This window comes from Pongo abelii, chromosome 2, assembly GCF_028885655.2.
Source record: "Pongo abelii isolate AG06213 chromosome 2, NHGRI_mPonAbe1-v2.0_pri, whole genome shotgun sequence".
Classification (NCBI taxonomy): Eukaryota; Metazoa; Chordata; class Mammalia; order Primates; family Hominidae; genus Pongo; species Pongo abelii.
Genome location: NC_085928.1, coordinates 97,692,327 through 97,708,819, shown reverse-complemented (window position 1 = coordinate 97,708,819; position 16,493 = coordinate 97,692,327). Strand labels below are relative to the sequence as shown.

The following is a 16,493-nucleotide window of genomic DNA, read 5'->3' as shown; positions in this document are numbered from 1 at the left end:
CTACAGTATAATAAATGAGCAGATCTTGTGCATGCTAAGTATTAGAATGATAAATGTCTTGAAATACTTTCCCTATGGCTGTTTATACTGACGTACGTGGTTTCAAAATGGTAATTTCATTATTTGGTTAACAGCAAAACCATTCCTCTTTTTCTGTCTGCGTTAAAGAAAATGAAAACCACTGAAAAGTTACCTGACTGCGACTCAAGATTCTCATTAGCACCAAGCTGCGGAAGGTTTTCTTCTGTGATTGAATTGTGATAGCCCACAAGATTTTTAAAGTTTTGCATGAAGTCTTCAGCAGTTGCAACCACTATTCCATTATCTGTATAACTGGAAAGCATCTTGATGTTCTTCTCTAAATTAAGAAAAAAAGTTTCATGTATGAAACACTTCAAAACATATGACAGCCCCCAGCCCTCACAAAATCTTTTCCTTCACATTTTCAGAATCAAAGCTTAGCAATACCCACCACAGCCCCATAAAATCCTTTCATTCACACATTCCTATATTCATAGTAGAAAGCTTAGGAGTGCTCTCTTTACCTGTTAAAAAGACTATGTGTCGTTGCTGTATGTTCTGAGCCTGAAGTCTGATAAGGCAATCCAATTCTGGAGCATTTCGAGTTTGTGAATCACAATTGTGGTATGACAAAATTTCAACCAGATGTTTCTTCTGATAGACATTCAGAAGCGTCAACAGACTTAGAGCTTTAGCATTCAATCTGTGAAATTAAGCAGTTCAGTTTCTGGATCTGTACTTCTAAAATTTAGTATGGAAATTTCTGCTTTAGATTAAAATTCAATTTCTCCACTGAGGCAACTAATGACAGCTGCACTGCTTTAGCTCTCTGCCTGATGTAGGGGTGTGTTTCTTTGGAAAGAAAGAAAGAAGGGATAAGTCCAGGGGTTTCTTGGTCGCGAGGCCTCAGAGCCAGCTATACAGCTTAGGCTAAAATCTCAGCTGATTACTCTACTTACTAAATAATAAATTATGATTACCTTTATTAATTTTGAACTTTAATGATTTGAACTTTAATGAAGGACTTAAAGGGACAAAAAAAGTATAAATCCTTCCTTCAAAAAACACAATATACGGACCAGGCCCGGTGGCTCACACCTGTAATCCCAAAACTTTGGGAGGCCAAAGCAGTTGGATCACCTGAGGTCAGGAGTTCGAGACCAGCCTGGCCAACATGGTGAAACCCCATCTCTACTCAAAATTCACAATTAGCCGGGTGAGGTGGCTCATGCCTGTAATCCCAACTACTTGGGAGGCTGAGGCGGAAGAATCACTTGAACCCAGGAGGCAGAGGTTGCAGTGAGCTGAGACTGCTCTATTACACTCCAGTCTGGGCAACAAGAACGAAACTCTGTCATAAAAAATAAAATATAATACACTATTATGGCTCTAAGCTATTTCTTTTTTTTTTTTTTTGAGACAGAGTCTCGCTCTGTCGCCAGCCTGGAGTGCAGTGGTGCAATCTCGGCTTACTGCAACCTCCGCTTCCTGGGTTCAAGCGATTCTCCTGCCTCAGCTTCCCGAGTAGCTGGGACTACAGGTGTATGCCACCACACCCAGCTAATTTTTGTATTTTTAGTAGAGATGGGGTTTCACCATGTTAGACAGGATAGTCTCAATCTCCTGACCTCGTGATCCACCCGCCTCAGCCTCCCAATGTGCTGGGATTACAGGCGTGAGCCACCGTGCCCGGCCAGTTCTAAGCTGTTTCTATATTGCAAGGGACAAGGCAACAAGTGGAGATAAGCTTTTAAAAGTGAATTGCTACAACAAATTAAATACTCAAAAATTATTTAAGCCTGAATTTCCTGAAAAGTGTACCATGGAATGTCGTATTTTAAGAAATAAAATTTTGTGGTATAAGTTTAAGGAAATAATGATTGACACAATGTAAATTCTTTTAACTAGAGTTCTTCATATCCTTTCATGTGTAAATACATTTTATAGACTTTACTAGTAGAATATAGTGTCCCAAACGTGCCTGATTACCATAATCATTTATGGAATCTCTCAAGTGACTAGTGTTCCAAAGATCACACTTGAAGAAGTGACTTCCATGCATATTAGAAATTATCTATATATACATGAATTGATGTCCTACTCACAAATCACCTCACCAGGTCAAGATTAATCCTTGTCCAAATATATGTAATTTTATTAGCTACCTACAAAGTAGTCAGTTGGGAGAGGGCCTGATGTAGTTGGCACATACAGTTCAGTTAAAAAAGGAAAATGCTGGCCGGGCACGGTGGCTCACACCTGTAATCCCAGCAGTTTGGGAGGCCGAGGCAGGCGGATCACCTGAGGACAGGAGTTCGAGACCAGCCGGGCCAACGTGGTGAAACCCCATCTCTACTAAAAATACAAAAATTAGCTGGGCATGGTGGCAGGCGCCTGTAATCTCAGCTACTTGAGAGGCTGGGGTAGGAGAATTGCTTGAACCCAGAAGGCGGAGGTTGCAGTGAGGCGAGATCGTCCCATTGCACTCCAGCCTGGGCTACAAAAGCAAAACTCTTATCTCAAAAAAAAAGAAAAAAATGCTGATCATTCCATTTGGATGATTACTCTAAATCCACAAATGGCAAAGATTAAACCGATTTTACCTATACACATAACAACTTCAGCAAACTTTTACTGAAAAATACTGCTTCTTCTTATAAAGGCTAGAATAATTCAGTATCTATACTCAATTATGGCTGGCTATGGACATCTGTGAAAAATGAACAACATCCATAATCTACAAACATGGGAAGAGAGAAATATTGTGAGTACAATGTTAAAATCAACAACCATTATACAGTTATGTTTCAAAGCTTACCTGCCTAGTTCCTTTAGTTTCTTCTGAAATTTACAGTGGACTTTCCATTGCCATTTTCCTTCTGGAGTACTAAGTTCTTCAAGGAATGTCAAAAAATTTTTAAGGTTCTCTGTTAGAGATAATGAAGTTCGTTTTTAATTCAATAAATAATCATTCCACAAGTGAATTATGAAAGAAGTGCTTTTTCATATTATGTAGAAACACCTACTTTCCTATGTACTATTTTCATTTCTCTAAGGGAGACAGATCCATACATGCCTAAAGCTATAAGAATACAACATCTACACATAAAAAAGAACATGCTGATGACAGTAATACAAGAAGTGATTCAACTGCAGCAGGGGCAGACAGCCTTGCTTTACACCAGATTTAGAGGATATTATTGGTCTAAGAGAAGGGGAAAGAAATTTGAGGTAATAAAAGCTCAAGAAAAGACTGAAATGTACTAGTTATCTGTGAATGGCAGAATAAATGGACAGTACATTAAAAAGTATGAGAGTCAGAAGAAGAGTTACGTGCTCAAAAGAACATCATCTTACCAATTGTGACAACCTCTGGGTTTAGAATTGATTCATCAGATACGATAAAACCTCCAGATACAAATAATTCATTGTATGTATGATTTTTAACATCATCCAGGCTATCAACACCAGCAAAACTAACACAGGGGAGCTTCTTTAAAGTCACCAAGCCAGGTATCTGTTTAAATCCCAAAACAAAAAGAGAAACAGATGGAGGGAATGAATTGACAGACTCAAGTGTGAAGGAACCTACAAGAAGTCTAACAGAATGCATTATGGCTTATCTATATTAGTGGATTGCCTCTGGAAAGCCACGCAAATAATATTCCCAACATTATTTCCCAATATATAAACCAACATTTATGTACTGGGACCTACCACAGACCACTAAGGAAAAGGAGCTTACAACAGACCTGAAAACACAAAATGGACAAAAGCTGACCTCTCTATAACCTGTGAGTACAGTCAGAATTCAGATGAAGGCAAAAGCCTATGTGCTCGAACAGTCAAACAATCAGGAAAGGCATCCAAGATGTAGGATGGAGATAGGGCTCCTAAGACTAGATGGGATACCTCAAAATTTAAGGGAAAAGGGGACTGGTCTGGCAAAGATGGAGCACAAATAGGTTTTTCCTAGGACATACAAATGAACATGAAAACATTATGTAGTCATTCAGCAGACCCAATGGCATTCAAGGATTCAGTACTCTTATTAGTCTTGACTACCTGAGTGACAGGGAAGATCTGTGATGTGCAGCAATTTAAAATTTTGCATAGGTACAAACTTGAATCTCACAAGCTGATTCATAGATGGGTCCTTAAGTTTAATCTCCTTTAAAGCTTATTTTAAAAACCCTAGTCTGGCAGACAGTAAGATTTTAAAATAAGGGAGTTTTTAAAACCAAAGTAAGTAGTGAATTTGACTTAATAGTCTACCTTGTGAATGAAACCTGCAATGTCTTCATTTTGAATAATAATCAATAGTTTATCTAATTTTGATCTTCTTTCCAAAAACTGTTCTGGATGACATTCTGTATTGCCTAATTTGATAAGATATTCCTGTTAAAGAAAAACAACTAAATCAATATTAAAATACTTCTTTGTAAACATCAATTTAACACCAGAAATGCAAGATAAACTGATAAGCTTAACTACTACTAGGACATTATTAACAATGAATGAACTTACACTCTTAAGAGACCATCAAATCCTTTTTTTTTTTTTTTTTTCTTTTCTTTGAGACAGGGTCTCACTGTTGCCCAGGCTGGAGTGTAGCGGCATGATCACAGCTCACTGCAGCCTTGACCTCCCACGCTCAAGCAACCCTCCCACCTCAGCCTCCTGAATACATGGATAGCACTAGGCTCACACCACTATACCAGGCTAATTTTTTTTTTTTTTTTTTTGTAAGAGACAGAGTCTCGCTGTGTTGCCCAAGCTGGTCTTAAATTCCTGGGCTCGAGTGATCCTCCTGCCTTGGCCGCCCAAAGTGCTGAGATTACAGGCGTGAGCCACTGCACATGGCCCAAATCCACTTTTCTTTTCTAGAGAGGAATCTAAAGGTCAGAGCTTCACCAATCACATAGTCACAATGTTACAGAGCTTCACCAATCACAGTCACAATGTTACAGCACTATGCAAAGCCAGCCAAATAACAGTGTGAATTAACAGAAAGAACTGTTAATTAGGCCAGGTTCTTAACCCAGCTCCTTTAGTTATTATAGAGGTTAATGATTAGACCCTAGGTTGCCTATAATATCCTATGAGAAACACTTTTAAGGCAACCTAGAGTCTAATCATTAACCACTCCCTAGCTCACCTTTTCCTTTCCATTCTAAGCAGGCCCTTGGTTATTTGCAGCAGTATTAACTGGGATAAACGCCTTCAGAGTTAACTTTCACAACCATAGCTCCCTTAATTCACAACAGCTAAAAAAGCATTTATGTAGAGCTTCATTATGTACAATGGTATTCACATACAAATTAGCCATTTCTGTCAAGTTTCTGTCTTCAAAGTAGACTCTCCCAACTAGTAACTCTTCCTCCATGCTGGTGAACATGGTACTGCCTTTTCACGACACAGGCAGACTTCCATGCAGAGTTCCCTTTGCTCTCTGCTTGCTGGTGGAATCCTGAACACTGAAGCAAACTGCAGGATCCTGGAGGTCATATTCCTCATTGCAGAGATTACTTTTAATGTCAGCACAGCTGGTCAGACAGCTATAATAAAAACCCAGCTTACCTGACAACCAGTCTGCTGCTCTTTCAACCTCAAGTGTCACCCCAAAGAGGATGTTGTTGTGCTAAAGCAGCACCTTCTACACTGATTTTGATCCAATCTCTGGAACTTTTGGGCAGATCTCAGACCACCTTAGTCAGTTAATGAAAAGGTAAATTACCATCTGACATGCCTGCTGGTAATTTTTTTTTTTTTTTTTTTTGAGACGGAGTCTTGCTCTGTCACCCAGGCTGGAGTGCAGTGGCGCTATCTCGGCTCACTGCAAGCTCTGCCTTCTGGGTTCACACCATTCTCCTGCCTCAGCCTCCCGAGTAGCTGGGACTACAGGCACCCACCACCACGCCTGGCTAATTTTTTGTATTTTTAGTAGAGACGGGGTTTCACCGTGTCAATCAGGATGGTCCCGATCTCCTGACCTCATGATCCGCCCGCCTCAGCCTCCCTGCTGGTAATTTTTGATGTCTTCTCACATTAAGAAGCTTTAAGTTCATTTTAAATAAGACACTTTAATTCATATAATAAATCAGTTTGACTCCAGAAATATTTAAAGTTTATATTTTTATTCATAAAGTCTTTTACTGTAGTATTTTTGCTGGAATATTTCCAATGGATATTGATTAAAAGAATTAAAGTTTCAACCTGGTTTTCTATCAGATTCGTAAACAAAGAATGCTCTTTTATTCTATATAAATGACAGAAATGACTTATTCTATGCCAGATAAATTAAAAGCACAATTCATCAGGAAATGCATCTCCTATCCCCTTAATCTAAATGTAACGGGTGGGTGCGATGGCTCACGCCTGTAATCCCAGTACTTTGGGAGGCCAAGGCAGGCACATCACCTAAGGTCACGAGTTCGAGACCAGCCTGGCCAACATGGTGAAACCCCGTCTCTACTAAAAATACAAAAAATTAGCTGGGAGTGGTGGCGGGTGCCTGCAATCCCAGCTACTTGGGAGGATGAGGCAAGAGAATTGCTTGAACCCAGAAGGCAGAGGTTGCAGTGAGCCAAGATAGTGCCATTACACTCCACCCTGGGCGACAAGAGCAAAACTCCGTCTCAATAAATAAATTTGTTAAAATGTCGAATAGGTGTGTGTTACAAATCCTTTTAAAAAAAGGAGCGGGGGGGGGGGGGCGGGATGGAGGAAGTTGGGAGTTATGCTAAGCAAACCGGGAACTGTGCCCAACCTATTCTCTCATCTAACCCCAAACCAATATGCAGCTAGCTATGCCCCCAAAGAGTACTATGCTTGGGAACTTGTTGCTGGCTGGTGGGGAAAAGTTGAGAAACTCTACATTCAGTCATGCAGGGCAAAAATGCAACCAAGGAATTCCTAGAAGTCGCATTTCATTTTCCCAAGAAACCATTAAGAATCAGTAAAGAAAGCCCAACACAGTACTCTGACTCATGTCATTTCTATGTTCTTCAGGTCTTGACCAGGTAACGTCACACAAAACATGCTGACCTCAGAGATCCCCAAACTTACAAAAGGCTTAGGACATGTTAGCAGCTATAAAGCCCATGGTCCCTCTGCTTCCTCTAATGAAATTCCAGTCATGGTAAGTAAACTCCATAAATGAGAGCAGGCATTTATTTCAAAATCCTAGGCATTCCTTTGAGGAATTAAAATCCCATAATTTATTATTAATTTTACTAATATTATACCAATGTAATTGCTCCAATGTGTTACCATTTACCTACCTACTGGTAACAAACTTACGTATCTATGTCTAAACATACAGACACACAGAAAGGCGTGTGTGTGTGTCTGTTTTTTTGGTTTTTTTTGAGACGGAGTCTTGCTCTGTCGCCCAGGCTGGAGTGCAGTGGCACGATCGCGGCTCACTGCAAGCTCCGCCTCCCGGGTTCACCCCATTCTCCTGCCTCAGCCTCCTGAGTAGCTGGGACTACAGGCGCCTGCCACCATGCCCGGCTAATTTTTTGTACTGTTAGTACAGACGGGGGGGTTTCACCATGTTAGCTAGGATGGTCTCAATCTCCTGAACTTGTGATCCGCCCGTCTTGGCCTCTGAAAGTGCTGGGATTACAGGCGTGAGCCACCATGCCCGGCTGTCTGTGTGTGTGTTTAAACCAACTATCTGAAATGTCTGCAGCTTCGGTAGAAAAAATACACCTCACAATGAGAAATCTTTCACGATTGAGGAGTCCTTCAAGATTATCAGGTTTCTTGATCAATAAAGGCTAAAGGGAATGTTACATGGCTAGGGTATCAAGAAACACCAAAAGTTTATCATTAGGCCAACCCTGGGCAGTTTGTTTTTCTATGTGATTAATCAAACCCCATGAGATAAACCCTGGCAACTTAACTTTTCCTCTGTGTTTTTCCCTCCTCTTCATTAAAAATCCAAGAAACGGCCAGGCGCAGTGGGTCACGCCTGTAATCCCAGCACTTTGGGAGGCTGAGGCGGGCAGATCACGAGGTCAGGAGTTCCAGACCAGCCTGATCAACATGGTGAAACCTCCCCTCTACTAACAATACAAAAAAAAATTAGCCAGTCATGGTGTGGCACGCCTGTAATCCCAGCTACTTGGGAGGCTGAGGCAGGAGAATCGCTTGAACTCAGGAGGCAGAGGTTGCAGTGAGCCGAGATCACGCCCCTGCACTCCAGCCTGGGAGACAGAGGGAGACTCTGTCTCAAAAAAAAACAAAAATCCAAGAAATACTTAAAACCTTCAAATCAAGTTTAAAAGGTATGTGCATAAATGACACTATAAAACAAGATTCTAAATTCTAACATAGATCACAAGTTCTGAATTTACTTGGACTTACCACTCTTTTATTCCACCCTGAGTTAAATTATGAAAATACACAATCAACATTTATTTTTACTATTTATTTTTAGAGACAGGGTCTCACTCTGTCACCTAGGCTGGCACAATCATAGCTAACTGTAATCTTGAATGCCTGGGCTCAAGTGGTCCTCCCACTTGAGCTTCCCAAGCAGCTGGGACTACAGTAAAGTGCCACCACGCCTAATTTTTGTTATTAAGAGACAATGTCTTGTTATGTTGCCCAGGCTGGTCATGAACTCCTGGCCTTAAGCAATCCTCCTGCCTCAGCCTCCCAAGTTTTGGGATTACAGGTATTAGCCACCATGCCTGGCCTAACATTTAAACACAAAACATTTAAATACAAAAAACTTCCATTTTATAGAGGTCACACCAACAAGTGAAGTTTGTACAGCATTACTATTACCTTCTGGTTTAGTTACCTTTATTTCTTTACAGAGCACACTCTCTTCTTCTTCATGAATATAAAATTTCACAGTATTTTTCTGGACATCTTTCATGATTTTAACCAAACTATTAAATACTTCAGGTTCTAACTGGCTTATAAAATTTGAAAGAGCTGGTTGAGCAGAAATGTTTACATCACTGGGGGATTTTGTTGTTTCTTCTAGTGGTTCCCGGGCCATATCACCAGGTACAATATGATCAGAAGTCACCATTAACTCTGTGGCATGTTGAGGCTGGTTCATTTCTACTTCAGTTAAAGTCGAAGTGGAATGCTGCTCATTAGAGTTGGTATCTTTCAAAGGATCACTACACAGTGGCTCAAGGAGACGTTTATTGTTGAAGTCACTTGAGGAAACTGGTATGACATGCCTTTCCAGAGGATTCGATGCTATCTTAGCACCAGAATCATTAGGACTGACTGGTGGCAAATTCCCACCCTTGGCTGATGCTTTAATAATAATAGTATTTAGCTTCTCATGCAAACCATCTACAAACTCCTGCACACCAGCTTTGGAAGTCTTAGAATATATGAACTCGGAAAGCCGTTTCATCTTCTCTTGTGTTGAAAAGATAGGTGTGGAAACTCTACTGACATATGAAACATTCTTTTGCTTCAAAATCTCTTCTATCTTCCTAGAAAAGAGATTGTACTCTCCTAACACTGTCCTCTCTGTGGTTTCGCTCACTGCAGGCGGCTCTGCCTCTGCTGCTGGCACACACTGCTCCTCCACCTGACCTGTCAACACGTCATCCTCAGTGGTGCCCTTTAGTGTGTCTGTAAATGGAGAGGATGGAAACTGGTAATCAGAACTTCTCTGTCTATTTATTACCCGGGGGTCGTTAGGAAAGGCCTCCTGTGGTGGCACACACACCAGTTGTTCTTCTGGTGATTTCATACCTATACAGGAAGAGTTCATTATTATAAGAGCAATCCAAAAAGATAAGATATGAAAACACAAACCCTTAAATTGGGGGAAAAAAGGGTTAACACACATTTAGAACTAATTATATATTAGAAGGTAAAATAAAATCCTAAAATTCTGGTATGAATTCTATTCCCTATGTGCCCTACTTATGGGACGGTACTTAGAGTTGTAGCTAGTGTTAACAACTCTGCTATTCTGAAGCACTCAAGCAAGCACCAATTTGGCATCAATACAAATTAAGTCATTTGCTTGTTTCTGCCTCCCTACCATTCTGTAGATCTAAGTTTAATACACGTTTTAATCAAGATGGTCAGTTGCATCAGCTTGCTCAATCCCTGTATTTATTATTTGCCAAGTAATATCTACTATGGTAATGGCCCCTTAGTGAGAATTCTGAGTGTAAGGCAATTGTAAGAATACCAAACAGAAAAGCTGTGGGAATAACTGCCAAGTTAAAAGTTGCATCTAGGATCTGGGATAATTAATTTTATCTGCTTTCAGACTTGTTCTCACTTATGAGGTTGCTAAGTAGATTTCCTGTAATGTTAGGGACTTCATTTTATCACGAAATAAAAGGAACAATAAGACAAGAGAAGAACATATTTCACAGCTGCACACTTTTGACAGTCCTTTCATAAATATTTTCCTTTTGTTTGGAAATAATTCTAAGAGAAAAGAAGATAGCTATACCTCATTTGAGATACAGATGATAGCTGATACTAAGGTTAGCTGATACTACTGGGATTAAAACCTTTCACTCTTGACCAATACCTCAATCCAAAAGATAATACTTTCCCCAAAAAAATCCTAAATTCAAACAAAGTATGTTTTTGAAACTACATTCGGAAAAGGGAACTCTAATTCCATTTTTAAGCAACAAGGGGAAAAATATATTTAACTTCGATTTTAGTGTTATATTTTAGGAAAGGACAAAAACTCATGATCTTTGCTTAGAAGACGTATACACAATTTTACCCGCTAAAAAATTACTGTTTTTCTTTAAGCCTTGGCCAACATTCCCTAACAAATTGCTGCTGTAGTATAGGAAATGGTGCCTCTAAATCAGAAAGTCCAGGTACAGGTAGTTTTCAAACCTACAGTAAAGATTTTGCTCACACTCATCACACTTTTCTAAAGGTTTAAATAGCCTCACTAGGAGTCAAGCTTATGACATTCTCTACCAATCCTGGTGGTTATCATGAACCAGTACACTCATTAACTATTGCAAAGGCAATTTGTCAGCACAGTGAAAAGACCCAAGGCGGGTCTGTAGGCGGAGGTGAGAGGGGAACAAAATATCCAACGTGCCAGGATAAGAATTAGAACTGTATGAAATTGATAAACTAGAAAATCCAAGTTTCATAAGATAATTAGGAGTACTAAATATCCTGAGTATCTTAAATCTCCAACATTAAAATGTGCTTTAGTACACATAAAGTGTCTGGAAGGATACACGAGAAATTGGTAACCATGGCTAATATACGGGGAAGAATCTAAGTGTCCCGGGCCGGGGTAGTATTACTTTCTCAAGTATTTTTGGACTTCTTGAATTACGTATCATGTCAAATATCTGATATATTCAAAGAAAAAAATTTGAATTGCATCTCATAAAACATATGGGTTGGGGAGAACTACCTTAATTTAAAAAATTCTGAATTATTTATTAGACATGGGGCCTCACTATGTTTCCCAGACTGGCCCTGAATTTCTGGCCTCAATTCCTCCTGCCTCAGTCTTCCAAGTAGATGGCACTACAGGTGCATACCACCACACCCAGCTATTTATTACTTTAAATGAAACAGTGGCTCCCAAAATGTATAGCTAAACAACAAACCAGTAAGTTTACTCCTCAAGGGTTATAAATAAAGGGAATATTTTTAACCTGAAACATAAATTAAATCCACATGGAGAATTTTCCATAACTAAAAACCTCTAAACCAAATAGATCCCTTTATAAAATATAAATAATCACAACCTAATTTTATTTTGCACAAATTCCCCTGTAAGATTTTATTAAGAACTTAACTGCTCAGGCACAGTGGCTCATGCCTATAATCCGAGCACTTTGGGAGGCCAAGGCGGGCAGATCACCTGAGCTCAGGAGTTCGACACCAGCCTGGCCAACATGGTGAAACCTCGTCTCTACTAAAAAAAAAAATACAAAAATTAGCCAGGCATGGTGGCCAGCACCTGTAATCTCAGCTACTCAGAAAGCAGAGGCTGCAGTGAGCCAAGAATGCACCACTGCACTCCAGCCTGCCTGGGCAACGGAGCAAGATTCTGTTGCAAAAAAAAAAAAAGAAAAAAAAAACACGTTATTTTGAAAATATCTTCATTTATAAGTGATTGAAAACACACATACATGTCAATCCATAATAATGCTTTTTTTGTTTTTTTGTTTTGAGACAGAGACTCGCTCTGCCACCAGGCTGGAGTGCAGTGGTGAGATCTCGGCTCACTGCAACCTCCACCTCCTAGGTTCGAGCAGTTCTCCTGCCTCAGACTCCCGAGTAGCTGCGACTACAGGCGGAAGCCACCATGCTCAGCCAGTTTTTTTATTTTTAGTAGAGACAGGGTTTTACCATGTTGGCCAGGATGGTCTCAATGTCTTGACCTCCTGATCCGCATACCTTGGCCTCCCAAAGTACTGGGATTACAAACATCAGACACTGTGCTTTTTTTAAAAAAAAAAAACTTATTGCCATTAATTGCAGTATTTTAACTTTTAAGTGAAAGGGGAGTAGTCAGTTCTCTAAAGGCACCATCATTCAGATGTCTACACTTTAGCTTACAAAATATAAAGATGGTATTCCCAAATAAGAGGAATGCAGGTGCTGATGGAACATTCTGAAGCATAAGAAAGGTAACTACTAGCCGGGCACAGTGGCTCACACCTGTACTCCCAACACTTTGGGAGGCCAAGGTGGGCAGATCACGAGGTCAAGAGATTGAGACCATCCTGGCCAACACGGTGAAACCCCGAAATCAGAAAAGAATTACTGATAGATGCAAAACATGGACTCCCTGACATAATATTGCATGAAAGTACAAAACACGACAGACGACATGAGTAGGCTCTATTTATCCTAAGTTCAACAACAGGCAAAACTAATCGGATTAGCGCTTACTTGGGAACAAGGAGAGTACTAACTAGGAAAATGTGGAAGAAAATCTTCTGGGATGCTAGAAACGTTCTACACCTTGATTTGGGTGGTGGTCATGTATGTATGTAAAATTTCAAAAAGCTGTACAATAAAGATCTGTGGCCAGGTTCAGTGGCTCACTTGAGGTCAGGAGTTCGAGACTAGCCTGGCCAACAATGTGAAACCCTGTCTCTACTAAAAATACAAAAATCAGCCGGGTGCGGTGGCACATGCCTGTAATCCCAGCTACTTGGGAGGCTGAGGCAGGAGAATCACTTAACCCAGGAGGCAGAGGTTGCAGTGAACCAAGATCATGTCATTGCACTCCAGCCTGGGCAACAGACAGAGATTCTATATCAGAGGGAAAAAAAAAAAAAAAGATTTGTGAACTTTCCTCTATGTTATATATCTGTTGTTCATGGTTTCTTTTTTTTTTTCCAACCACATGTTCCTAGAAGGAGATGATTTTCTTGAAGGAAGCTAGTAACTTTAATTAGCGGGGGAAGGGAATTCCCAAAGGAAATAAATTACTACAAAGATGTAGTAAGAAAGTCATTTCACATTTCTTACAAATAAAAAAACAACACTTTAATTTCTGAGTCAGATACAACAAAACTGAAGAAAATATAAAAAAGATCACCACCAAACTGTAAGCAAGAAAACAATGCCTATGACCATCTGCAGAGAAATTGAATCCACCAAGCTCAGACAAAGATTATCTCCTAGGTACCCACTGCCAACTAGCTAATCAGTAATATCTGCAATTGTTTCTGAAATCCAAGTTCCTTAATCTCTTATTTAAACTACCTGCAGAAATTAGTTTTACAATCAGAAGAACTAAGTTAAAAGACTATGAATAGTATACCTAAAATATAAATGTCTTCCCCTCTTGGCTATTTTTTTAAAATTTAAAAAAGAAGAAACCCAGGTTTGCGGGCTCAAGACTGTAATCCCAGCACTTTGGGAGGCCGAAGCAGGTGGATCACCTGAGGTCAGGAGTTTGAGACCAGCCTGGCAAACATGGTGAAATCCCATCTCTACTAAAAATTAAAAAATTAGCTGGGCATGGTGGCATGCGCCTGTAATCCCAGCTACTTGGGAGGCTGAGGAAGGTGAATTGCTTGAACCTGGGAGGCAGAGGTTGCAGTGAGCCGAGCTCACGCCACTGCACTCCAGCCTGGGTGACAGAGCAAGATTCCATCTCAAAAAAACCAAAAACAAAAAAAAAAAAAGAGTTTATCATAAAATATACTGCACAAATGGCTTAAGAATATATTCTGGTCTTCCCAAATCATATTGTAAGATAGACTCTACTATGGGCGAAGAAAACTTAATCTATATAAATATTCAGTGACTTATCTGAACAATCTTCATAGTAAGAATATTGGATACAACTCAAGTAATGATTTACATATAAATAAATATGGTACTGTCCAAATTTTCTGTAATTAAAAAAACTTAAGTCAATGCCCTATTGATGTAGTATCAGAAATGCAAGCAGCAACTCTGAAGAAGGGCACACTGGGAAGAAAAGCAAAGCAAGTCTTCTCACCTGGTGTTTGTTTCTCACCATGTTTCCCCAGCTGGTCTTCTGGGCTTCTTGCATTCCCTCCTGAGGGAAAGCATCCATTAGACTCTCTTCAGACATTAGTGATACCTACTAAGCACCTTTCAGACAACCCCAAGTGGTAATGATGCAAGCATTCCTTCTTCTGCCTAAAATAATCTGAAGGGTCATACTGGTGATGATGGAATATCAACACTTAAGACATTGTACCTTCAAATGACCCAACACCAAGTATGAAGGTGTCTAAATGAGAAACGGTTAGGATAACCTTCTTACATCAACTACTTCTTTTGTTTCTCCTACTCAAGCTGATGTTTCCACCTCATAAAACAATACTAGGTTCCCTCTATCATCACCTACAGGCCTCCTGCCCTCCAGAAAGGTGTTAAGTAGAAGATGGTGCTAAAGCCCATGGGAACTCATCAAGTTTTATAAATTCTTCTCAGAGTCCTCGGAAGTCTCAGCAGGTTCTAGTCTAGTTCACAGGCCAGTCTACTTTGTAACAAAAAGTTGTTTGCTGTTGCTATTGTTTTTAAAAGGTTAGAGATGTAGGACTGGAAAAGATGTATATACCCTGAAAATATTTCCAAAAAATGTTTAGCTAAGAAAAGTGAGTAAGAACTTGGAATATTAAGAGTATGTATTTATGTGTGTGTATGTATGTGTTTGCACAGAGAAATTAGAATGCTACCCAAAAAAATGATAATATTTCAACATCTGCTAAACTTTTTGCCTCACAGTTCAATAACATTTACATTTGATCAGTCAGGCCATTCTCTAAGATAATCCAATTTATTTAAGATAATCCAGTATTAAGAAATCAAATTTCTAATATATGAACCTCAACATTATCACTTATTAGATGACAGCTTATTAATGGTGAAGTTTAAAGTTTGAGAAGACAGCATTTAATTGGTTGTTCAAAGAGCACCATTTTATCTCTGCAGCTACCTCACCTTATCAAAAACTGTTTCTGCCAACAGTCTTCATTCAGCAGTCTGCATGCTAAACTCCATAGAGACAGTGTGTCTTAAATCACTGTTTTTAAGGTGATCTTGCTGATGCTGACCAAGAACAGCAACACTCAGTGATGAACATTGTATTACTCAAAATAAGACACTGAAGATGTCAGCGCCAAGTAAGATGAAGCACCTAGTGACCCAAGAGTGAAATCCACAAAAGATGGAAACCTTCAGGAAATTGGTCTCTAAGTAAAATGAAGCAAACCCAAGTCCAAGTATACTTTTCTTACCTGTAATTGGAATCAGTTTCCAATGTATTTCAGTCTCTTCAACATTATTTGACTTAGACTGTTGTCTACGAAATCCATGTTCAATGGGAACACTGGGACACAAACTGCAATCTTCAAAATTATTCACGCTAATTAAATTTGGATCCTGAAAATCAAAGTACACACTCAATAGCTTTCTTTTCAATTCATTTTAATGTCAAGAATAAACTGTTGTTTCACTGTAAATTCACGTGCTTCAATCTAAACATTACAAATGTGTAAAATCAACATAGTAAAGTTATACTCTAGTCTCAAAATTAAAACATCTTTTCCCTCAAAACACAATTTCATGTTAATTTAGAACAGGGATTGGTAAACTTTTATGCTAAAGTGCCAAACAGTAAGTATTTTAGGCTCTGCAGGCCAGACTCTCTAGTCTACCACAGGCAATACCTAAACAAATGGACACAGCTGTACTCCAATAAAACTTTAGTTATAAAAATGGATAGTGCTAGGTTCACAACCCATGCCCCCGCCCCTCATCAACTTGATTTAAAATACAAAAGATATCAGGAAATATTAATACAGGTTAGTTCCTCAGTGCCTACCTTACATACCCCAACAAATAAGCCTCCTGCCATCATCTTCCCCTTGAAATAAACATCCCAAAACGACATCGAGAAAGAATGGGGACATGCATACAACTTTTAAACAAAGGCAGGGAAGAGAAAATGGAGACAGTAAATGAAGAAATAAGCCCATAGG

The 16,493-nt window shown here is 39.5% G+C and overlaps 1 protein-coding gene across 8 annotated transcripts in view; it reads right to left on the bottom strand.

The window, feature by feature from the left end:
• TASOR (transcription activation suppressor) overlaps window positions 1-16,493 on the bottom strand; it is a 60,777-nt gene that overhangs the window by 1,417 nt on the left and 42,867 nt on the right. For 3 of the 8 annotated variants that reach the window (XM_024244356.3, XM_009238892.4, XM_054552032.2), the window contains 8 exons: window positions 15,750-15,894; window positions 14,483-14,542; window positions 8,837-9,759; window positions 4,297-4,419; window positions 3,379-3,538; window positions 2,840-2,948; window positions 546-724; window positions 194-358 (listed from right to left, as the gene is read on the bottom strand). In XM_024244356.3, the coding sequence (XP_024100124.2) occupies window positions 194-358; window positions 546-724; window positions 2,840-2,948; window positions 3,379-3,538; window positions 4,297-4,419; window positions 8,837-9,759; window positions 14,483-14,542; window positions 15,750-15,894 (1,864 nt within the window). The remainder of the gene's footprint in view (window positions 1-193; window positions 359-545; window positions 725-2,839; window positions 2,949-3,378; window positions 3,539-4,296; window positions 4,420-8,836; window positions 9,760-14,482; window positions 14,543-15,749; window positions 15,895-16,493) is intronic. The other 5 variants (XM_054552030.2, XM_009238894.4, XM_054552031.2 and 2 more) reach the window with 3 other exon arrangements.